Genomic DNA, 26,279 nt, shown 5'->3' with positions numbered 1-26,279 from the left:
GTAAGACTTAAGGCCCTAAGAGACCCTCTCAGTCTCTTAATATTCTCCTGGAATTTCCTTTGATCACGTTTTTGAGGACGAAAAGTCAAAAGGGTCACACGCAAAATCGCTTAATCAAAAAATTTTATATAAAAGAACAGAGGACTAATAATTACTAAGAACTTTGTTTGTGAGGAATTAATAAACTTAAATCGACTTACGTCAGATGAGTTGCTCTCGAACAACAGGCTGGTGGGAAAACTTTAGTTTAGGCGCTTAGCTTATTAAATTTTGTATTGTTGCAAAAACCCGGACGTCTTTACGACTAAGCTACAACCGCTTTCAGCCTGAACCGCTTCATTCCCAGAATTCTTTTCATATTAGAAACAAATTTCATTTTGGAATGTGAGAAATTGAAATCACTCAAATTGAAGAATGTTCTCGAAGAAAAGCGCAAAAACGGTCAACCAAAAAGTTTTATAAAAAAAGACCAACACGTTTACAATAATTGCTTCAAACTTCGTTCGAGAGCAATTAGCGAGATCATTGATACCTCCTTTTTTATCCAGTTTTTACCTGAAGATTTTTGGAATATGGGTGGAGAAAGAGGAATGCGAGATTGTTTTCAGCTCTCCACTGACCCTTTCCCTCTTCAGAAAATCTGATTGTGAGATTGCGAATAGCAACTACATTGTCACTGTTAGTACCATAGACTCGACCAGATCCGCGTATCTTGTCACGGATTCCCTCTAAAGACATGAAAAAAACAAGTGGATTGATAAACATACCCGGCAGATTGCCTGAAAATAGCCGCCGTTGATTCGCGTAACCAAGATTGGGATTAAAAGAGAAAAAACTAATGAAGAGAAAAAACTAATGTAAAAAGATTTTTCTACACAAACAGTTTTAAAGTGCGAATCATTCTGATGTCATTTCGGATCTGAACATACTCTTGTTCGGTAATGAGACGATAAAAGGGCTAGAATCAATACCAATAAGTATTGGAGATGATAACCAAGAAAAAAGTTTCAGCAACGGGCATCTAAAATTGGGCTTTATGTTTTTATCCCGTTTCTATTTCTGATTTTTTTTGATAATGACACTGTTCATTTTGGATTGCTTTGTTGAGCAACTGCTGAGCAACTGCAAACACTTTTAGCAAATTGAGAGAAGAGTAAAACTAGCCTAGAGTATTCCAAAAAAAAATTTACACAAAATGTTGAACAAGCTGTGCATAGAAGTAAAGCGAAAAAAATTTCATTCGACGACGTAAAAAAACATAGTTTTCTTTGACTAAAAAAAGTAGACCTAAAACGGACTATGAGTGAATTGGAAAACCTTTTCAAAAAAATCTAATAAAAAAAATAGGAAAAAAAAACAAAAAATCAACTTCAAAACGCCTCATCTGAACAAAAAAATTACGAGCAAGAAAAACAAATTTGATTCAAACAAAAATAGGCTTAGATTAAACTATGAATAGGTTGGAAGAACCATTTAGAAAAAAAAATCCAATCCAAAATATCGAAAAAACAGTAAAAATCAAATTGAATTTGCCGCATATGAAGAGAAATCCAAAGAAAGCGAATTTTTGTTCAAACACCGTTTTCTCACACTACTTTAAAATTGGAGTGAAAATTTTTCACGCTGCAAAACCACTCGTTGTTTCGCTCTACTTCCTGTTTTGGCGTGACCAAAATCACTACTCCAACTTGACTTCAAAAATCATGAAAATGTGTGAACAGATCTTTAAAAAAAGACAGCGCCCCAATACAATTCAAATTCTTCGAATTGTAAAAAAAAGGAGCGCTACATTAGGCGGCTGAGTAACTAGGGCCGCTATTAAAAAATGCTGTTTCCAAGATCTTCAATTCTATTCAAAGAGTACCATAAGAACATAAACCGACAAGCGTCGGACGAACTGCTATGGAACGAGAGGCAGTGAGAATTAAATTTAGAGGGAATGAAGACAACCCCACTATGGTTTGAAGCATTGACCACTAATTTGGACGCCTGACATTTTAAACACGCACCACCAAATACAATGATTTCAGAACGAGAGCAACATTCATCGCTCACAAATGAAGAACTGAATTGTGAAAAAGTCACTTCAGAAGTCACAGAATGTTATAGAACAAAAGCGCAAAATTGGTCCATCAAAAAAAAACTTTGCATTAAAAAAGACCAACATGTTTACAGTAACTGCTTCAAACTCCGTTTGAAAGCAAATAAAAACAATCAGCGCGGTTAGATTAAGAGTTTCAATTCAGGTGACACTTCTTTCCACTGTTCGATGCTATGATCATGTCAAATGACCATTTTCTAAACAAATTTTTTTTCCGAACACTGATTTTGAATTCAAACTTGCCAACAAAACTATTTTCTGATTTAACACGTACAATTGGAACATTGGAATACTGACATTCTTGTGTAGCAGTAGAAATACTAGATGTAGACCTCCAGCTAATCACAGACTGAGAGAACTCCACTAACTATAGTTAGTCTAATACAGTAATAACACGATTAGCATACCTCTTACTCCGGTGTTAGTCTGAGAGATATAGGTAAGCCTACTTCGCGCGCAGAAATAAGTAGCCCTAGCTCTTTAGTCTTTAAGGCTGTAAAAGGAGTCCATCTTGGGTCTGCTTTAACTGGTTCGACGAGTGAGTTAACAAACTCTAGCCGTAAAAATAAATCACAGAAAACACAAAATTTTCTTTTGAGAAAGAAACTTAGAAATGGTTTATATAATCTTTTAATTTTTCCTACACAACAGATCAAACGTCTTTAATTGTCATTTCACCCTTTGAAGCTGAACACTATCGACACCAAGATCAATTAAATTTACTTCTAAACATAGCAAAACAATTCAAATATCACTATTTTGCAGCCCAGCAACAGCCTCTCCTTTCTTTGCCAAACAAAGCACCACAGGTTTCACGAACTGCGTTTCTCTCATATCTAATTGAAAATTATGGAGCTCAACTCACAAAGGGCTCGATTCTTTTTCTTTGTAATCCTCACACAAACAAATACATTTCTCTCATATATGACACTTTTTTAACCCACTATCGGATACACTATTTGAATTCCTTAACCGATTATGGTCAGAAAAACAACCCTCGGAAGGAGCGGATGTATTTAGTAAATCTTCTTTTGAATTTCTTAAACCTCTCGCTTCCATACTTAATACTGCCGCTCTACAGTCACGAAAAGAGAGCATACACAAAATTGCTCGACAAGAAGTAGAAGGTTTGACTCATCATCTTAAAACATATTTAAGATCTGTAAAAGACGCAGACTTACATGAAGAAGAGATTCTCGGTTCTCTTACACTTCTATCTTTCTCGTAAGACACATTTTTCCAGCTAAAATATTAATACCTGAGACATAGTCACAGTTAATATCTAAACTACCAGAAACACTACATTTCATTTATGATTCCAACTGGTTTCCAAAAAATTTTGTAAATATCACAGAAGTTGCATCGGAAATTATACAAAAACTAACCATTAACCAAAACAATATTGAAACTATCTGGAAGCATCACCGATATAAAATAAGGATACAATAGTCCACTCACTACCTACAGACACTTGTATTAACGAAACTACAAAAACAGACTTTAATTCCACATTGTTAGATGATTGAACACTCTTTTCATTAAATACAGTGAACACATTAATTGAACTTGAAGATAATGGCCGAAATAATAACCCAACTAATGATAGCAATCAAGTCACTAAGGATACCACTAACAACACATATTTTTACGAGAATAACCAGCGGAGACGATCTGTGAATTTGTGAATTTGACTGAATTGACAGAAACTTCAGATCCATTAAATACAACTCTACCTAAATTACCAAACGTAAACACACCTTTACCACGCTTACAAAGACAGAACTCTGTACACTTTAATACTGAACACGTCGTTTTGAATAAATCAACCGCACCGACAATAACAAATAATCAAAATATTCAAATCACTCAACAACAATTAGTAAATCTAGTTCGACAACTCAATTCACAGAATATTTGACAAACATTAGTTGTCCCAACTTCCTATTATTTACCGGCACCGTCTACACAAACACCGTCACCTGTAGTTAGCCCAAATACACAAATGACGTTTTTTTTATTTAGGAGGCTCAATGCCCATGCAACAGTCTCTAAGACCGTTTGGTGGTACTGACCCTACTTACACAACAGAGGAGTTCTTAGATGATATTACATCAATTATGGTAATAACGAGAGGACCTGAGCAGACTGGTTCACAATATTATGAAGCATGGATCCTGAAACGAACTGCCATGATACAAACGGCCCTAATTGGCTCGGCACAACAGCGGTACTCACATTTACCACCAGAAAAAAAAGACTGGCGACGGTTTTACCGTGAATTTCAAAAGACATTAGATAATCAACAATCGCAAACTCAAGCGAAACTATTATTAGAAAACATAACACGTGCTTCTGGTGAACAGACAAAAATACTGGCACTTAGAAATGAACAAATTACTTGAAAAGCATATGTTAATAACGCTCCAGATATGCGTAATGCACAAATGAAAGACGCACTTCTCAAAGCACTTGATCCACAATTAGCCAGAATAGCTCTAAAAAAGATTGCAAACCCGAAATCAACTGCATTGAAACCACAGTTTCCATTCGCACAATTAGTAAAAAAAAATACATCAAGAAGATATCACAAGAACACACACATAGATAGACATAAACTTAGCACAAATTCCACTTTTTCCTCATCATTTAATAACCTTTCTCTAGATATTTATCATCTCACAGTAGATGATATATATATGATGGAACAAGATATTGCACCGGGGACTAACGAAGTACATCACAAGTACTCAAATGATCCAAATTTTTAAGAAAACCACTCTTCCTAAAATTCTGTAAAAAATGCTCAAGATCGGGACACAGCATTTCTACATTATGTGACAAAAGAGACACAAAATCACTCGAAAAACCTAATTTTCAAAAACAAACTTGCAATCAAGCAATGAACCAACACCTTCCAAACAAACAAGAAACATCAAACAATATGACCGTCAAATCACTACCTTTTTCGTATCGCTCTAGAAGCAACAGTAGAGATCACCGTGATTCCAAATAAATTTCCATATTCAAACTCAAAACTCTATTATGGTAAGGTATTTTTAAACCACCGTGTACAAATGGTTCGCCATACCCTAGACCCTCCAACTCTCAAAACAAACCTACTTATAACACTAATAGCATATATTCAAATAATTCTAGACAGCAATCACCTCCCTATAATAGAGATGGAAATCGATCAAGACGCCCATTCTCACACAATCGACTTCGCAATGTAGGAAACTATAATAACTCACTCTTAGACCACCGTGTACAAATGGTTCGCCATACCCTAGACCCTCCAACTCTCAAAACAAACCTACTTATAACACTAATAGCATATATTCAAATAATTCTAGACAGCAATCACCTCCCTATAATAGAGATGGAAATCGATCAAGACGCCCATTCTCACACAATCGACTTCGCAATGTACGAAACTATAATAACTCACTCTTAGACCAAGAACAAACAGAAAACAAGATGTCTAACACAGAAAATACAGAAACACAAAACGTTTCAGAAGAACAACTTCTATAACAACAATTCAAGGATTTGCTCTTAGAATTATAACAAGATACCCAAGACGAATTTTTTAACTGCAAAGAAGAATGCAATTCTATATACACCATGTGAAAATAAATTCTTTCTACAACACTAACAAAATATACAACAAACACCTGATCATACTAAAACAGTTTCTCCACAACATCTTGAAATCGATTTTCTAATAGATTCAGGCGTTGCACTTAATGTCCTAAGAAAAGATACTTGCAACAAAATTAAAGAATACCACAAATTACCACTGAAAGAATCAACATTTGTTCTCTTAGCAGCAAATAATTCTAAATTATAATCAAATGGCACAGTTAACTTAACATCTATCCAAATTAAACAGAAAATAGATCTCTCAGAAGTACTTCTTTCACACTTACCTTTGACGTCTCCAACACAGAATTCAATATCCTAGGAACACCCTTCCTAATAAAATATATTGATTGGATAAAATGTTCATCTCATACACTAGAGATCAATCATAATCATGAGTTGAAATCAAGGAAATTTTATGATTCTTCAATCTGATCACCTCCACACTATTCACCGTTATTTCCTGTTATTGGTGATCAATCACTGTATTTCCAACCCTTTGAACACAGAAATTTAACATATTCTCTAACCGCCTATGAATGTAAGAATAAATATGCGAACGGCACTATTCTTTATGCATCTGATTTCTCATTTATACCACTCCGCAAAAATATGTTCTTCTCTATGAAGGATATTAACAACCTTGAATACCCTAACCAATCATTTATCCAAATGTGAATACAAAACGCCTTAACTCATCCAATAACTTGTAAAAGGGCTAATTGTATATGCACAACAGGATGCTTCACTAAATGATTTACAAGCAATGAAATATCGCTTTAATGAACTCACAGATATCATGGATGCTTATACTTCAAACTACATTACAAACGGCACATCAGAAACACTTGAAAAACTTTCTCGTCTAAACCTCACTAAACAACAGGATCGTGAATATGAATCACATCAATAAAAGTTTCATATACCAGTTGACGTCTCAAACTTCACAGAATCCGATCGAGATTTTCTCGCGATGTTCAATTTCGAACACACAAAATTAACACAACCACAGTTTGAAAATTTAGCACAATTCTCACACAATTTAGACAACGCTACGTCTAAATTCGATGTAGGTAAAATTAAAGTAGAACTAAACCTACCCTTAAAAGCGACAACGGAGCAAACCGCATCCCTCTTCAAATACAAGACTGAGTAAAACACTTACTCGGTATATTAACACACTTCGATATCATAGCACATGTAAACACAGATTCACTCACTACGGGAAACACTTTCATTATGCTAGTAATTGTTCTTTAAAAAGGAGAATCAGTGAAAATTGTTTTGGATGCTCGTCAACAGAACACAATGATTGGAGAACCAAATTGAAGCTGTCCCATGGAAGCAATCCAAATAATACTAAAACGTAATAAGGGACCGATAGTCTCTATAGCTGACATGAACAGCGCATACAACCAGATGCCGCTAGACAAACCGTCACCAAGACTTGATCAAACAAATATCTTGATGATGTGGTCATATAAGACACTACAACAGACACAATGTTACAAACGCTTGACCAATATCTGAAAAATCTCAAAGCCGCTCCTGATAAATGTTTCTTTTTCTTAGACTCAGTTAATTTCTTGGGAACTTAAACTCAAAACAATCAGATACACCCGCTAAAATCAAAAAGTGATGGATTTTTAAAATTGCAACCACCGGAAAACAAAAAAAAACAAAATTACGTTGGATGTCTCACATTTATCTCAAAATAAATCTATAACTTACAAGTTATATTAAGACCTTTCTATCTCCGACTCCGGGATACAAAAAATTTTAATTGGACACCCAAACTACAGCAAATATTTGACAGAGTAAAAAAGTAACTTACAGATGGAACACTTCGTCTTGAAATTCCTAACTCAGAAAAACCCTGTAATATTTTATGCGATGCCTCTAACTAGGGCATTGGAGCTGCACTTAAATCAATTTGGACAAACTGAATTAGTTTCAGCAAAATCTCGTTTAATTTCCACCACAGATTTTAGACTCTCAACCAGTCTTCGCAAATGTTCAATAGAAATCGATGCATTTTTGGATTATGAATTTCTCATTCAAGGAACACCACATCCTGTTTTTTTTACACACTGACCACAAAACAATTCTTTTTTTGTTCACACCAAAGAACAAACCAAACCACAGAGTATATAAAATTCAATTATTTCTAGTGAAATTCACAAACCTACACATAGTTTGGACGGAAGCAAAAAAGCTTTCACTTCCAGATTTATTGAGTCCTTCACTAACGACAACAACACAAGACGAAGACCGTCTTAGAACGGTTGCGATCCCCAATTTTATTAAATTTTTTATGACACTTAACCATCATACTCATCCTATACAGTGTCACTATGCTGTATCAAATGAATATTTTAACACAATAACTCCGGACACTACAAAAGAATCACCACATTTTGCAAAATACTTACAGATCAAAGATAATTGTTTTAAAGTACAACTCAAAAATGACTTCTATCTTCCTGTCTCGTATCAGGAAATTAAAACCAAGGCACAACCTTTCGAACAATTACAACAAAACAAAAAACAAGAATTTAAACAAAACCACTCATTGTTAGAAACCTATCCTATTATACAACACACGGATGTCAATTTGAACTCAAATAAAACAGGATCTTTTACAAAGTCTACTCAAAATGCAAATTATTCAGAGTTAATAAACACCATTAAATTCTCACTCCCAGCACTGGACAATTTATAATTATTTCTACAACAAACAAACAGCAATAAACGATACACTAAAATATTAAGCACAGCGACAGGACCCAGTTATTCGACAACTTCTTGTTTGAAAAAATTATAAAAATCACACCCCGTCCCTTCACTAACTATTCGAGCAAACAAAGGCTTGTTACATTACAATCGACGTTTCCAAGACCTAAAAGTAAATGAAACAAATCATCTCTTATACTATATAAAAGAAACCACCTCACCCAAAATCTTTTTACCATTCTCTCTCCTTCTAACAGTATTTTATATTGCTCATTCTCACAAATTTCAGGCCATCCCGGTCATGAAAAAACATATGCTACAGCAACAGGAAATTGTTACTTCCCGAATATTAAAACATGGATCGAAATGCTTACACAAGATTGCTTGAATTGCCAAACGAGCAAATCCATGTTACATCTCCTCGTGGCTCAACAGCCATTTTTAGAAGTTTCACCATACTTTAATCACCTTATCTCAATGAACACAAAAGGCCCAATCTCTCCATCTTCGGATGGAAATTCATATGTCTATGTTATCGTAGACGCTTTCACAAATTATGTCGTCCTTCACTCTTCTCCCAAAAAAGATGCAGCAAATGCACTCACTGTGTTATTTGATCTCTGGATTGTCAAATTCGGGATACCCGATATTTTAGTAAAAGATAATGGAAAAGAATATATTAACGGAGAAGTTACACACTTTTGCCGCACATATAATGTCCAATTTAAACCACAAACGCCATACGCACCATGGTCTAACGGACTTGTTTAGAATAATAATCGTCAACTAAATACATTTCTTCGCACGGTTTTAGACTCACAATACGACACATGGTCACCGAAAATAAATTATTTCCTTTAGCATAAAAATTCACAATTTAGAACCAATAAGAATTTATCGCCATATGAACTTGCATTTGGTCAGAAACCAATGAAACCAATAATGTTTAATCTATCTTCCACTACAAATAGCTTTTGAAATTGTAAAACTTTGCCGACTTCACCCTGTAATTTCTTTCCCAAACACGCACTGAACTTCTCGGTCATCGTCCACAAATTATCGAAATTGTCTGAAAAACATTATAGACAGGAACCTCGCACATTGGTTTCTCCTTCGTGAAAAGATAAGTTTATAACGAAGTTCACAACTAAGAAAAAAACATTTACGCACATTCATAAATCGCCGTTTCGGAACGGCGCAACCACTTAAAATTAACACTTATGTTTTCATTGTAAATAAAGCCACACAAATAGGAATATCAAAAAAGATCCAACCACAAAAAATTGAACCTTACATATTAATCTATGCCTCCATATTGGTCACTTATAAATTACAAGATTTCTCTTGTAAACAAATCATTAAGCATAGAAGTAAAATTGTACCATATTACCCGAAAGAAATTTTCATTCAAGAACAAATTGAAAATTTTTTTCGGAAAAGACTTTGTTTCAACTTCATCCTGGAAAACCTACTATCACTAAGTCGAAGTCTGTCTCTATTGGTCTAGACAACCAAAACATACCATCCACAACTTAACCTTTTCCCCCACCACCTTTTAGTTTGTCTCAAATACCCGAAATTCACTCCGAAATCTACAGTACCAATGAAACTCGTCTTAGAGGAAAACCGAAGAAAGACTATAGAGTCTTCATACCACAATCAAAAATTTCGGCTTCGAGAACGACGCACATTTAAAATATTTATACACCACTCTTACACTGCACAAATCACTGTTCTCGCATTAGTTGGCCGCTAACACAAATTAGCATAACACACTAAATACCTAGTAAATACAAATCCTAGGAAATTACAATTCGCTTGGCCACTTATACGAGAGGGATAATTCGGTTAGTTCCTTCACCCCCTCTCCACCTAATACAATTACTTTACTGGGAAATTTAATCAGGTTCTTTAATATAGTAAACAAAGCACACTGACTATCTATTCACCTGCTACCCTAGCAGAACAACAAAAACACTTCCATCACGAAATGAAAGGAAGGGGATTACAGGCCATTCCCCACGAAAATAATAAAAAGGAAATTAACTAAAACTTAAGTCAACAACCGATCCACTGCTCAGTCCGGAAAAATTCCCTAATCTCATTTATTTACCAAGGTAGGATTGGGTAATTTTTTCTTCCCCGAACAAAATGTGATTAGGCTATATTGTATCGTCTAATATCAGTTTTCAGTCCACCTCTCTCTCTCAACCTAGTTGCTTCACTTTTTTCTCTTCTCTCTTGAACTAAACTCAATCTACACTTTCTTAACTCCACTCTCTTGACAAAACTTCTCTTTTCGCTCTTCTATTCTCACTGTCAGTTAGAAAAAAATTCCTTTCTATAAGTTTCAAACTTGATTTCACCCTCTCTTCTCCTTAACTAAAAGAACTGTTTCACAGCACAGTTCTTAGCTTTCTTTCTAAACCAGCTATCACAGCAAAAAAATCAACTGAGCTGCTCACGAAAACCAACACAACTTCATACTTTCAGTCTCAAATTACTGAAAGTTCAACTCAATCTCTATCAAAACCAGGTTTGCAAATTTCTTCACAACACAAACTTGAAAAATTTTTTAAAAGAACACCATACGCTGATACCTTTAGGTATGTATTCAAAATTTTAAACCTAAACAAATTCTTACAATATTCCCATCTCATGACACATCTAAACTATCTGAACTCCGTTATACCCACATTGTCTACACAATTAATCTTGACGCTATCCCAGCCTAATACGATATAAAATTTATTAAAGAACTTCTTAGGCTGGATGGACAATACCAGCAACTCGCAAAACAGCAGCTCACAAAGTAAACTTGTATATCCACACCTTCTCTCGAAAAGATTATACAATTGCAGAATTGTTAACAGTTTTCTCTTTGCTGATTTTTTAGATCTCATTCATCTACACAATGTCATCCCACCAGAATCGTCCTTTGCAGCAATCCGAGTTACCATACCTACTTAAAATCTCTTAATAATTTTTGTTCCAAATTCCACAAAATTTAAAATCTATCATTCTGGTAATTTCCCCACTCTGGGTTCAATTACCAACTGCTCCCCCCCGTCTCCAAGTCACCTAGTTGCTCATACAGTGAAGCAAGTTTACTATCCACCCCCAAAAAGTCATCATTTAAACTCTTTAATAAAAAATCACAAGCACTAGAAACCGAAGAACACCCCTACTCAGTCATGTTTACTGCCAAATCTGCAGATGGACCTCGTCCTACTGGACAATTCCCCCCATTTTACCCCACAATCAGTAATCCCATATCCATTTATCAAAGTCAAGCGCAAATACACCAAACGGAAGCACAGCAATAAACACACCAAATAAAAACAGACTTTATTGCCATACTCAGGCTTCCTCGCCAACAAACCACTTCAACCACCAAATATTGTACCTGCTCAACCACGAGGACCACAACCGGAATTAATTAACTATTCAAACACACCACAATTCTCCACTCAACCTAAAAATTTTGAAAACACAGATAAAACCGGTAGTTCTGAATTGCCACAGCCAATTCACAATGTTTTAAATATAAACGGTACACAGCAAGATATTTATCTTATCTCAGAGACTTCTATTTCCGACCAATTTAGCTCTCAATTTTCTTCACCTACTCCATCAAAAATTTCGAGTAATCCCTTTAATCCACCAGGAGGACCAGTAACTAATATTGAACGCTTACTCTCACAAGCACAATGGAATCACTCTTTTAATATAGTAAATTCATCACCCTCATTTCAAAGCTCATTACCACTCAGTTTTCAAGATACTCCACCTATAATTAAACTAAGATCAAACTCGCCTTCACTAGATCTCGACCAACGCTCTTACCGATATATCGGAAAAAAACCTGATAGATACTACGAGAACTTATCCCACCCTACCATTAAAACTTGACTAAAAATTGTTGTTTCTCTCCCGCCTTTTTTGGAGATCATAATAACGGTGAACCACTACATAATTGGGCTAAACAGAAAATTTCTGAATTATACAAATCACACCATAACAGAAACAACGAGCAAACGAATTACATAAAAAATCTAGAAATACATTTTGGGTCGGAATTGCAGTCCAACAAGATAAACTGATTTTTCACCCACAAGCCGCTGCACCGCCTCTTTTTCGAGTGCAAACAAACCCATCACCCTTTCTTGGTCAAGAGATTATCTACAAATTTGACAGATACACGAAAAACACAGCAGGATACTTTGTCTTCTACAATCCTAACTCTGGACTCTATTACACATGTCCATTGCAAATATAATTTTCTTATTGCTTAATTTTTTCATTTCACACCCACTTCCGATAAAACAACCTATTAAAGTTGATACACACAATATACCCGGTGCAACGATTCCTACTAATCTCACTAGGATTCCTGATTATCTTACTAAAACCCGCTTTTCCGTAATTTCCTGCTCGGAAAAAAACTTTCACCCGCTTTTCCGTAATTTCCGGCTCGGAAAAAACTTTTACCCGCTTTTCCGCAATTTCCTGCTCGGAAAAAAAACTTTCGCCTGCTTTTCTCGCAAATCCTAGTAGGAAATCTTACAATTTCTTTTTTTCCTGAATTTCCTGGTAGGAAAGTTTTCTCGCTTGTTTTCCTCCGTTTTCTAATAGGATATGGGATATTTCCGAGTCGGAATTTTACTTCAACCAAGATAAAACTTGTAAACACTAAAAAAAAGTTCAGGTAACTAGAAGTTCAGGTAAATTTCAGGTGTAAAAGCACCTGAAATACAACTGAACTGGATTTCAGGTAAATTTTCACCTGAACAAGTTCAGGTGTGGTTACCACCTTTTTTGTATTCAGCAGTGAAACAATAAAAATTTAGCAGTAAACTAAAACACAGTGCAAATACAAACTTTATAAACGGTAGCGATAAACTTTAAGAATCAGATTGATATTCTTTTTAAGTCGAACTAATTACATTTTCCATTATAAGCACTACATAACAGGAAACGCAGTGGTTTTAAAGTGGATCAACTTGAATCCAACCTCTGTTTCTTATATATTAAATCAAAAATTAGTTTTCCTGCATAAAATAGATCTCTGTAGAACTGGATTACACAAGAACAGAAACGGTAACGACATATGGTCCTCATTTAGCTTTCATTTCTTTAAAGTCTTTTAGATCAGATTGATATTCCTTTTAATTCGAACTATTTCCAGTTTCCAACATTAGCACTGCTTTCCGGCGTTTGTTAAATTTCGCAAATATACGGTTAATTTTAAGATAAAAGTTTCCCACTCTTCAGCCCTACTGATGCTTCTACGTCAAGCAAGTAAATAAGGAACTATTTGGAATTTCTATAGTGAATATCAATAATGAAGTTTCAAAAAAACTGTTTGAAGAAACTTTAGTTTTTTAAAATCGTAACAACAGGAAATGCAGTGGTTTTAAAGTGGATCAACTTGAATCCAATCTCTCTTCCTGATATAGTAAATCAAAAACTACTTTTCTTGCAGAAAATGTATCTCTGTAGAACTGTATTACACCGACATAGAGACGATAACGACATATGGTCCTCATTTAGCTTCCATTCTTAAAAGGATTTCCTGCCGTTTATTAAGTTTCGCAAAGTAACGGTTAATTTTAATATAAAGTTCTCCCACTCTTCAGCCTTACTCATGTTTCTAGATTGAACACGTAATTTGGGAAACCTTTAGGGGATTCTGAAGTGAATATCAATACTGACGTTTCAAACAAACGGATTAAATAAACTTAAATTTTAAAAAATCATACTAACAGGAAACGCAGTGGTTTTAAAGTGGATCAACTTGAATCCAACCTCTGTTTTTTATATATTAACTCAAAAATTAGTTTTCCTGCATGAAATAGATCTCTGTAGAACTGGATTACACAAAAACAGAAACGGTAACGACATATGGTCCTCATTTAGCTTTCATTTCTTTAAAGTCTTTTAGATCAGATTGATATTCCTTTTAATTCAAACTACTTCCAGTTTCCAACATTAGCGCTGCTTCAAAACCCTGTTCGTCGAAGTGAAGTTAGTCTTCAGATTTTAGGTACATGTTTCCGAAAAAGGGCTTTCTACAAATTTTAAAGGACAAAACAAACATTTATGAAACTATTTCCGGCGTTTACTAAGTTTCGCAAAGTAACGGTTAAGTTTAATATAAAGGTCTCCCACTCTTCAGCCTTACTCATGTTTCTAGATTCAACACGTAATTTGGGAACCATTAGGGGATTCTCAAGTTAATTTCAATACTGAGGTTTCAAACAAACGGATTAAAGAAACTTTAATTTTTTAAAATCATACTAACAGGAAACGCAGTGGTTTTAAAGTGGATCAACTTGAATCCAACCTCTGTTTCTTATATATTAAATCAAAAATTAGTTTTCCTGCATAAAATAGACCTCTGTAGAACTGGATTACACAAAAACAGAAACGGTAACGTCATATGGTCCTCATTTAGCTTTCATTTCTTTAAAGTCTTTTAGATCAGATTGATATTCCTTTTAATTCAAACTACTTCCAGTTTCCAACATTAGCGCTGCTTCAAAACCCTGTTCGTTGAAGTGAAGTTAGTCTTCAAATTTTAGGTACATGTTTCCGAAAAAGGGCTCTCTACAAATTTTAAAGGACAAAACAAACGTTTATGAAACTATTTCCGGCGTTTATTAAGTTTCGCAAAGTAACGGTTAAGTTTAATATAAAGGTCTCCCACTCTTCAGCCTTACTCATGTTTCTAGATTCAACACGTAATTTGGGAACCATTAGGGGATTCTCAAGTTAATTTCAAAACTGAGGTTTCAAACAAACGGATTAAAGAAACTTTAATTTTTTAAAATCATACTAACAGGAAACGCAGTGGTTTTAAAGTGGATCAACTTGAATCCAACCTCTGTTTCTTATATATTAAATCAAAAATTAGTTTTCCTGCATAAAATAGATCTCTGTAGAACTGGATTACACAAAAACAGAAACGGTAACGACATATGGTCCTCATTCAGCTTCCATTTCTTTAAAGTCTTTCAGAATCAGATTGATTTTCTTTTTAATTCAAACTAATATCATTTTTCTACATGAGCACTGCTTCAAAAACCCAGTCCTTCGAAAACTGGAATTTGTTTGTTATTTTAGGTACATGTTTCAGAAACAGGGCACTGCACAGATTATAGAAGACAAAACAAACATTCATGAAACTCTTTCCTGCCGTTTATTAAGTTTCGCAAAGTTTCGGTTAAGTTTAATATAAACGTTTCCCACACTTTAGCCTTACTAATAATTCTGGATCGAACAAGTAATTTAGGAGCCATTGGGGATTCTGAAGTGAATATCAATGATGAAGTTTCAGAAAAAACGGTTTAAAGGACTTTAATTTCTTCAAATGATAACAACAGGAAACGCAGTGGTTTTAAAGTGGACCAACTTGATTGCAATCTCTCTTCCTTATGTATTAAATCAGAAACTATTCTTTCTGCATAAAATAGATCTCTGGAAAACTGAATTACACTAATAAAGAAGCAGTAATGACGTAGGGTCCTCATGTAGCTTCCATTTTTTTAAAGTCTTTCAGATTCAGATTGATAGAGGTACAGTTAGTTGTTTTGTTGATAAGTAGGCAAGTGCTTTGCAGAATTCTACCAACATTAGCTCATTGTGTTGGTATTGTAATTGTCGGGCACTTCTGATAATTTTTTTTACCCTAATTCGGCTCGGTAAAAAAAGTTATGGATTGGTAAAATTGTAAAAAAGTCACCATTTTAGATGAGATTGGAGTCCCCAAAAATGGATACCCCAAAATACCTTAGTATCCCTACATATATTAGTTCGTTGGATTCCGCTGATAGCGGTGAGTATCTCCATTTGTATTTTTTATGTGGTTTTATTGAGTTGAGTGGGTCAATTTTTGCTCTGTAAGCGAGGAACCTCGATTATCGACCATTTTAGGCTATTTCGGCGGCGACATAGTTGAAATTTTTTGTGTCAAGAATAAGTATTGTAGTGTTTTGGATTGCTCAGTAGATGAGGAGTATCCCCAAGTACACATTGTACTATTTTTTTACGAGTTTTGATGGTTTATTTTAGCGAAACTTGAAACTTGGTAATCAAAATAGGTCATTTGACCAAATGAATGAGTCAAGTGGTGTTTTCTTGCGATTGAACAAGTTTTTGGGCGTGCTGTTTATGTTTTCTGAGCAGTATTTAGGTTCCTGAAGCTATTTGTATCAATTAATGGGGTTAACTCAACAATTTTTTTTTTCACGATTTCATCAAGTTTCTGTGGATGTTGTTTTATGTCAAAACACACAAAACATCAAAACCTTCATGGTGAGGTGGGAAATTTTTTCCCACCTCCTCATGAAGGTTTTACGTGACCCAGAACGTCGAAGTGGACCAGAATCACACCCACAAATACGCCGGCAACTCTGTTTCACGTTGTTTTACGTCAGTTCCGGAGATTTCGGGCTTCGGTTTTAGCCCAAAAAATGGGGTACAAGTCAGTATTTTGTTAATATCTGCTAAAGTACTGGACCAAATTAAACGGGAGTGGTCGCATTTTGTCGACACTGAACCCCTCTTGCTTGCAGTATTTGGTTGGTTTCTCAAATCGGTCGCATCAGAAAGTTAATAATGTTTAAAGTTGAAAAAAGTCGAATTTTTGGGCTATTCTGGGTGACCCACATTCAGGTACAACAAAACAGCTGATTTGCGGAATAAGTGTTAGTGTTTTAGAATCCTCAGTTAATGGGGAGTATCCCCATATATATTTTCCATAGCGTTTTACGGAATGTTGATAGTCAAATTTGGCTCTGGAGTCACGTCACCTCGCTTTTTTGGTCATTTGGTACCGTACATACTTTTTGCTATAACTTCTTCTAGAGTGGACCGATTGTGCTCATTTTTTGATATGATGCGTATCTTAAGCAGTGCTACAAGCTGTACTAAGGGCTGTCGTTCCGCCGTTTTAGAGAAATTGGCCAGTAAACTTGCCCTCCGTTTTAGCCCCAGAAGCGAATGACACCACCTGGCACCAGTTTTGAAGCTTTGAATTTTGTTACTTCAGGTTACAAAATTAGTGTTCTGAATAGCCCGTCTAACGTAGATTCTGAATATGTATACTTTGTGTAGCGTTTTTGCAGGTTTAGATGGTCAATTTTGGCTCTGCAGCCAGAGGACCCTTGCTTTTTGGTGATTTGGTACGGTACCTTAACTTTGCAATAACTCGTTGTAGAGTGTATCGATTTTGATGATTTTTTTTGTTAGACCCAGCTTGAGCTAAGCTTTGTTTTGGTATAGGTCTCGTTCCGTTTCGTTCAGCCGTTTTCGAGAAATTGGCCAGGACAGGTGCCCCAATTTTGACCCGGTGAAGCAGGGTACCTGTACTTGGTACCCGTTTTGAACCTTTGAATTTTGTTACTTCAGGTTACAAAATTAGTGTTCTGAATAGCCTGTCTAACGTAGATTCTGAATATGTATACTTTGTGTAGCGTTTTCTGAGGTTTAAATGTCCAATTTTAGCTCTGAAGGCAGGTCACATCGCTTTTTTGGCCATTTGGTACCGTACCTAGATTTTGCTATAACTTCTTCTAGAGTGGACCGATTGTGCTCATTTTTTAATATGATGCGTATCTTAAGCAGTGCTACAAACTGTACTAAGGGCGTTTTTTTTGTTCAGCCGTTTTAGAGAACTTGGCCAGGGAACTTGACCCCATTTTGTCCCCAGAAGCGGATGACTGCCAGTTCTGCGGTCACTCTGAACTCTGAATTTCATAAATGCACGTGTAAAAATTAGTGATTTGAACAGCACGTGTAATGGGGATTGTCCCCATATATATTTTACAGGTTGTTATAATGAGTGGTTATTGGTTATAGTAGAGAAACAGGACCCGAAATGGGTCATTTTGGTCATTTGGTACGGTACCTTGATATTGGAATATCTCCTCGTAGAGTGAACCGATTTTTGATCTGACTTTTGATTTGAACTCAGCTTGAGCAGTACTTGAATCCCTGTAAATGGCGTTTTGTTTCTTTCAGCCGTTTTCGAGAAATTGGCCTCGACACATACGGTCATTTTGGCCTTTTAGTGACTGGTACGTTTCACGTTTCTACGTGCGAAATGTTGAAATTAATGACTTTGACTGCAGGAATAGGCTCGTTGAACTCCATTGGTAATGGGGAATCTCCCCATATATATTTTGTATAGGGTTTTCCGAGATCTAGGGGGTCAATTTTCACTCTGCAGGTGAACCCCCCCAACCCCCATGAATATATGCCCAAAATCATGAATTTTCCTTGGGAAAATAAGAAAATTGATGTTTTGGGGTACCAGTATCAGCGCTGTAGTACCCATGTATTGTGGGTAAACTGTACTCCAATTTTTACCCATATTGGTTGAGGGGTTGATCTTCTCTCCTCTTATTACTTATGTATACTATTATTCTAAGGTGAGGGCGTTTCGCCCCATGGGGTGCACCTCCCCCCCCTGTACCGTTGAGACGCCGGTTAGTCGGCTCCCCCCCACTTCTGGGCTTTGGTGACCTCATGATGGGGACGTACGTGCGATGCGGGCGAGTTTTGCGGGCGTCTTTCGTTGCGTTTCGGTGTGTTTCTGTGTTTCTCTGTGTTTATGTTTCTTTTCATGTAAGAATAATGCTCTTTTTTAGAGCATTTGTTTGTTTGTTTCGTGCAACAACTGCTATCTTCAACCCTCAAATGGTGAGTTCGCACGTTGTGCTCTCTTTGCTTTTCAGCGCTCACAGTGATGGCCTGAGCTTCTTTTTTGTGCTTGCTCTGAGCCTCCTGTGATGAAGCGCTGCAATTGTTTGAGTCCTGTGAGCACTCATCGAGTGCCTTGTTTTTTTTGTAGCAGTGCTGCGGTGCAGCGCTCTTTCTTGGGCAACACAGTGACGGCTTGAGCAATGCGTGTCTCTGTTTTTTTTTGCTCAAGACCGCCTGTGACCAAGCCCGGCAATTTTGTAGGTCGTGTGTGTCAGCACTCACCGAGTGATCTTCAGCCTCCTGTGGTGAGGCAAAGCAATTATTTGAGCCCGGTGTGCACCCATAGAGTGAGTTGTGTCTGCGTTGTACAGAGCTAATTTTCGATCTAGGTGGTCCACAAAAAACGTAATTAACACGTTGTCAGATTTCGCGCTCAAAATACTATCTTAATACAGTTTAACCAAAAGTGCTTTACAATATAGTGAAGGACTTATTCAAATCAATTGAGCGCCTAAGTAGGAGTGGGAAAGTCCAAATAGGTTCTAAAGCAGAAGGAATTATCGTTCTAGATGGTCTGAGATAGAAGAACTTAACACGTTGTCAGATTTCGCTCTCAAAATACTATCTTTATACAGTTTAACAAAAAGTGTTTTTCAATCTAGTAAAGGACTTCTTCAAATCAATTGAGGGCCTAAGTAGGAGTGGGAAAGTCCAAATAGGTTCTAAAGCAGAAGGAATTATCGTTCTAGATGGTCTGAGATAGAAGAACTTAACACGTTGTCAGATTTCGCTCTCAAAATACTATCTTTATACAGTTTAACAAAAAGTGTTTTTCAATCTAGTAAAGGACTTCTTCAAATCAATTGAGGGCCTAAGTAGGAGTGGGAAAGTCCAAACAGGTTCTAAAGCCCAAGGGATTATCGTTCTAGGTTGTCTGAGATAGAAGTACTTAACACGTTGTCAGATTTCGCGCTCAAAATACTATCTTAATACAGTTTAACCAAAAGTGCTTTACAATATAGTGAAGGACTTATTCAAATCAATTGAGCGCCTAAGTAGGAGTGGGAAAGTCCAAATAGGTTCTAAAGCAGAAGGAATTATCGTTCTAGGTGGTCTGAGATAGAAGAACTTAACACGTTGTCAGATTTCGCTCTCAAAATACTATCTTTATACAGTTTAACAAAAAGTGTTTTTCAATCTAGTAAAGGACTTCTTCAAATCAATTGAGGGCCTAAGTAGGAGTGGGAAAGTCCAAACAGGTTCTAAAGCCCAAGGGATTATCGTTCTAGGTTGTCTGAGATAGAAGTACTTAACACGTTGTCAGATTTCGGACTCAAAATACGATCTTTATACAGTTTAACAAAAAGTATTTTTCAATATAGTGGAGAAATTATTCAAATCAATTGAGGGCCTAAGTAGGAGTGGGAAAGTCCAAATAGGTTCTAAAGCAGAAAGAATTATCGTTCTAAGTGGTCTGAGATAGAAATACTTAACATGTTGTCAGATTTCGCACTCAAAATACTATCTTTATACAGTTTAACAAAAAGTGTTTTTCAATATAGTGAAGGACTTATTCAAATCAATTGAGCGCATAAGTGGGAGTGGGAAAGTCCAAATAGGTTCTGAAGCCCAAGGGATTATCGTTCTAGGTTGTCTGAGATAGAAGTACTTAACACGTTGTCAGATTTCGCGCTCAAAATACTATCTTAATACAGTTTAACCAAAAGTGCTTTACAATATAGTGAAGGACTTATTCAAATCAATTGAGCGCCTAAGTAGGAGTGGGAAAGTCCAAATAGGTTCTAAAGCAGAAGGAATTATCGTTCTAGGTGGTCTGAGATAGAAGAACTTAACACGTTGTCAGATTTCGCTCTCAAAATACTATCTTTATACAGTTTAACAAAAAGTGTTTTTCAATCTAGTAAAGGACTTCTTCAAATCAATTGAGGGCCTAAGTAGGAGTGGGAAAGTCCAAACAGGTTCTAAAGCCCAAGGGATTATCGTTCTAGGTTGTCTGAGATAGAAGTACTTAACACGTTGTCAGATTTCGGACTCAAAATACGATCTTTATACAGTTTAACAAAAAGTATTTTTCAATATAGTGGAGAAATTATTCAAATCAATTGAGGGCCTAAGTAGGAGTGGGAAAGTCCAAATAGGTTCTAAAGCAGAAAGAATTATCGTTCTAAGTGGTCTGAGATAGAAATACTTAACATGTTGTCAGATTTCGCACTCAAAATACTATCTTTATACCGTTTAACAAAAATTGTTTTTCAATATAGTGAAGGACTTATTCAAATCAATTGAGCGCATAAGTGGGAGTGGGAAAGTCCAAATAGGTTCTGAAGCCCAAGGGGTTATTGTTATAGGTTGTCTGAGATAGAAGTACTTAACAGGTTGTCAGATTTCGCACTCAAAATACGATCCTTATACAGTTTAACAAAAACTGTTTTTCAATATAGTGAAGGACTTATTCAAATCAATTGAGGGTCTAAGTAGGAGTGGGAAAGTCCAAATAGGTTCTACAGCCGAAAGAATTATTGTTCTAGATGGTCTGAGATAGAAGAACTCAACACGTTGTCAGATTTCGCACTCAAAATACTATCCTTATACAGTTTAACAAAGCGTTCTTTTTTGTTTTTCAATATAGTGAAGGACTTATTCAAATCAATTGAGCGCCTACGTGGGAGTGAGAAAGTCCAAATAGGTTCTAAGGCCGAAGAAATTATCGTTCTAGGTGGTCTGAGATAGAAGTACTTAACACGTTGTCAGATTTTGCTCTCAAAATACTATCTTTATACTGTTTTACAAAAAGTGTTTTTCAATATATACGTTCTTTTTTTTCAAAATATCTCTTTGAGTTAATTTTTTTGGACTTCATACGATCAGGATTAATTAGTTAGCACTAGTAGACGTCTCCAATAGTAAAAAGAACCAGAGTTTTGGTGTATCTACATTGTGAATCGCTTGTAGCGCTTAATCCGTACCGTCGTTAAAAATGGGACCACCCATCCCCGGGTATCAGGGGACGCCACCAAGTGTGAACTGGGACCACCCACCACGGGTCGAAGTGGGACCACTCAGCCCCGGGTATCAGGGGTACTAAGCTATAGGGGTTAATTTATGCTGTAATTTATTAACATGGTCACTGCTGTAAATTGTGATTTGTGTAATGTCTTCACAAAAGTTTATGTTTTTGCTCTTTTTCAAGTCGGAAATGAATCTAAACAACAAGTCCATTGCAGCGTTTGGCGATTCCCATGTTCAGAAGCTACTTCTACCTCCACATATTGTTATCCTTGGAAAAGGTGGTGAGAAGTTGGAGAATTGGAGGAATTATTCGGACGAAATGGTTGGCTATGATATTATCATCATAATGCTAGGAGGGAATGATATTTGTTCGAAGTTCCCATCTGTGCCCTCACCATCTGATATCAAAGGCGTGATGAATTGCATGCGAGAATTAGTAACTTTCGTGGAGGACAATAATCACAAATGCTTCGTTTGTGACATAATACCTCGGTTGTCTAACGAGCGGGGAATTCATTATACAAATTCAAGGCTTGCTGACAAATACAAGCGGCGCCATATCCAGCTTGAGAATGCGATAAAGCGACAAGACTTCCAAGATGGAGTTCACTTAAAGTGCTATAAGAACATTAGCAAGTTGTTGATGAAGAAAGTTGCAAAGTTGCTCTAACTTTTATTTGATTTGGCCATTCATGGTGCTTTAAGTTTTTGAGTTTTTAACTTTTGTGCTATGAACTTATTGTGCTTTTATATTTTGTCATGAATTTCCAAATTGAACGTTTGCAACCTCTGTTTCAAATTTTTGACGCCAATCTTTGCATAGTTATATGGTTAAGAATTTTTGCTTTGCTTTTTGAGCTGTTTTTTTTTTTGAAGAGCCAATCATGGCTCAATGAACAGCCGATTGAGTGGCTAATTGTAGAACCAACTTTGTGGTTCAATGAACAGCCGATTAAGAGGCTGATTGAAGAGCCGATTGTGTGGCTCACTGATTAGTCGATTGAGTGACTGATTGAAGAGCCGATTGTCTGGCTCAACGAACAGTCGATTGAGTGACTGATTGAAGGGCCGATTGTGTGGCCCAATCAACAGTCGATTAAGTGACTGATTGAAGAGCCGATTGTGTGGCTCAATGAGCAGCCGATTAAGAGGCTGATTGAAGAGCCAATTGTGGCTCAATGAACAGTCGATTGAGTGACTGATTGAAGAGCCGATTGTGTGGCTCAATGAACAGTCGAGTGAGTGACTGATTGAAGAGCCGATTGTGGCTCAATGAACAGTCCATTTAGTGACTGATTGAAGAGCCGATTGTGTGGCTCAATGAACGGCCGATTAAGAGGCCGAATGAAGAGCCGATTGTGTGGCTCAATGAACAGTCGATTTAGTGACTGATTGAAGAGCCGATTGTGTGGCTCAATGAACAGTCGATTGAATGACTGATTGAAGAGCCGATTGTAGCTCAATGAGCAGTCGATTGAGTGACTGATTGAAGAGTCGATTGTGTGGCTCAATGAACAGTCGATTGAAAGACTGATTGAAGAGCCGATTGTGTGGCTCAATGTGCAGCCGATTACAGTTTAACAAAAAGTGTTTTTCAATATTGTGAAGGACTTATTCAAATCAATTGAGGGCCTTAGTAGGAGTGGGAAAGTCCAAATAGGTTCTAAAGCCGAAGGAATTATCGTTCTAGGTTGTCTGAGATAGAAGTACTTAACACGTTGTCAGATTTCGCCCTCAAATACGATCTTTATACAGTTTAACAAAAAGTGTTTTTCAATATAGTGAAGGACTTATTCAAATCAATTGAGGGCCTAAGTAGGAGTGGAAAAGTCCAAATAGGTTCTAAAGCCCAAGGGATTATCGTTCTAGGTTGTCTGAGATAGAAGTACTTAACACGTTGTCAGATTTCGGACTCAAAATACGATCTTTATACAGTTTAACAAAAAGTGTTTTTCAATATAGTGAAGAACTTGTTCAAATCAATTGAGGGCCGAAGTAGGAGTGGGAAAGTCCAAATAGGTTCTAAAGCCCAAGGGATTATCGTTCTAGGTTGTCTGAGATAGAAGTACTTAACACGTTGTCAGATTTCGCACTCAAATACGATCTTTATACAGTTTAACAAAAAGTGTTTTCCAATATAGTGAAGGACTTATTCAAATCAATTGAGGGCCTAAGTAGGAGTGGGAAAGTCCAAATAGGTTTTAAAGCCGAAGGAATTATCGTTTTAGGTTGTCTGAGATAGAAGTACTTAACACGTTGTCAGATTTCGGACTCAAAATACGATCTTTATACAGTTTAACAAAAAGTGTTTTTCAATATAGTGAAGGACTTCTTCAAATCAATTGAGGGCCTTAGTAGGAGTGGGAAAGTCCAAATAGGTTCTAAAGCCGAAGGAATTATCGTTCTAGGTTGTCTGAGATAGAAGTACTTAACACGTTGTCAGATTTCGCACTCAAATACGATCTTTATACAGTTTAACAAAAAGTGTTTTCCAATATAGTGAAGGACTTGTTCAAATAAATTGAGGGCCTAAGTAGGAGTGGGAAAGTCCAAATAGGTTCTAAAGCCCAAGGGATTATCGTTCTAGGTTGTCTGAGATAGAAGTACTTAACACGTTGTCAGATTTCGCACTCAAATACGATCTTTATACAGTTTAACAAAAAGTGTTTTCCATTATAGTGAAGGACTTATTCAAATCAATTGAGGGCCTAAGTAGGAGTGGGAAAGTCCAAATAGGTTTTAAAGCCGAAGGAATTATCGTTCTAGGTTGTCTGAGATAGAAGTACTTAACACGTTGTCAGATTTCGCCCTCAAATACGATCTTTATACAGTTTAACAAAAAGTGTTTTTCAATATAGTGAAGGACTTATTCAAATCAATTGAGGGCCTAAGTAGGAGTGGGAAAGTCCAAATAGGTTCTAAAGCCCAAGGGATTATCGTTCTAGGTTGTCTGAGATAGAAGTACTTAACACGTTGTCAGATTTCGGACTCAAAATACGATCTTTATACAGTTTAACAAAAAGTGTTTTTCAATATAGTGAAGGACTTCTTCAAATCAATTGAGGGCCTTAGTAGGAGTGGGAAAGTCCAAATAGGTTCTAAAGCCGAAGGAATTATCGTTCTAGGTTGTCTGAGATAGAAGTACTTAACACGTTGTCAGATTTCGCACTCAAATACGATCTTTATACAGTTTAACAAAAAGTGTTTTCCAATATAGTGAAGGACTTGTTCAAATCAATTGAGGGCCTAAGTAGGAGTGGGAAAGTCCAAATAGGTTCTAAAGCCCAAGGGATTATCGTTCTAGGTTGTCTGAGATAGAAGTACTTAACACGTTGTCAGATTTCGCACTCAAATACGATCTTTATACAGTTTAACAAAAAGTGTTTTCCATTATAGTGAAGGACTTATTCAAATCAATTGAGGGCCTAAGTAGGAGTGGGAAAGTCCAAATAGGTTTTAAAGCCGAAGGAATTATCGTTTTAGGTTGTCTGAGATAGAAGTACTTAACACGTTGTCAGATTTCGGACTCAAAATACGATCTTTATACAGTTTAACAAAAAGTGTTTTTTAATATAGTGAAGGACTTATTCAAATCAATTGAGGGCCTAAGTAGGAGTGGGAAAGTCCAAATAGGTTCTAAAGCCCAAGGGATTATCGTTCTAGGTTGTCTGAGATAGAAGTACTTAACACGTTGTCAGATTTCGCACTCAAATACGATCTTTATACAGTTTAACAAAAAGTGTTTTCCATTATAGTGAAGGACTTATTCAAATCAATTGAGGGCCTTAGTAGGAGTGGGAAAGTCCAAACAGGTTCTAAAGCCGAAGGAATTATCGTTCTAGGTTGTCTGAGATAGAAGTACTTAACACGTTGTCAGATTTCGCCCTCAAATACGATCTTTATACAGTTTAACAAAGTGTTTTTTAATATAGTGAAGGACTTATTCAAATCAATTGAGGGCCTAAGTAGGAGTGGGAAAGTCCAAACAGGTTCTAAAGCCCAAGGGATTATCGTTCTAGGTTGTCTGAGATAGAAGTACTTAACACGTTGTCAGATTTCGGACTCA

At 36.3% G+C, this 26,279-nt stretch overlaps 2 protein-coding genes across 3 annotated transcripts in view; both read right to left on the bottom strand.

Annotated features, from left to right (window-relative positions):
• The window catches only part of LOC142341873 (uncharacterized), a 180,370-nt gene that overhangs the window by 78,937 nt on the left and 75,154 nt on the right, over positions 1-26,279 (bottom strand). The window lies entirely within an intron of this gene.
• Positions 1-26,279, bottom strand: part of LOC142341872 (uncharacterized) — a 213,596-nt gene that overhangs the window by 149,091 nt on the left and 38,226 nt on the right. For both annotated transcript variants that reach the window (XM_075393169.1, XM_075393170.1), the window contains exon 3: positions 556-728. In XM_075393169.1, the coding sequence (XP_075249284.1) occupies positions 556-728 (173 nt within the window). The remainder of the gene's footprint in view (positions 1-555; positions 729-26,279) is intronic.

Source organism: Convolutriloba macropyga, chromosome 6 (assembly GCF_964194025.1).
Source record: "Convolutriloba macropyga chromosome 6, txConMacr16.3, whole genome shotgun sequence".
Lineage (NCBI taxonomy): Eukaryota > Metazoa > Xenacoelomorpha > Acoela > Convolutidae > Convolutriloba > Convolutriloba macropyga.
Note: the sequence above shows the minus strand (reverse complement) of the source record. Positions and strands in the feature narration are given on the sequence as shown.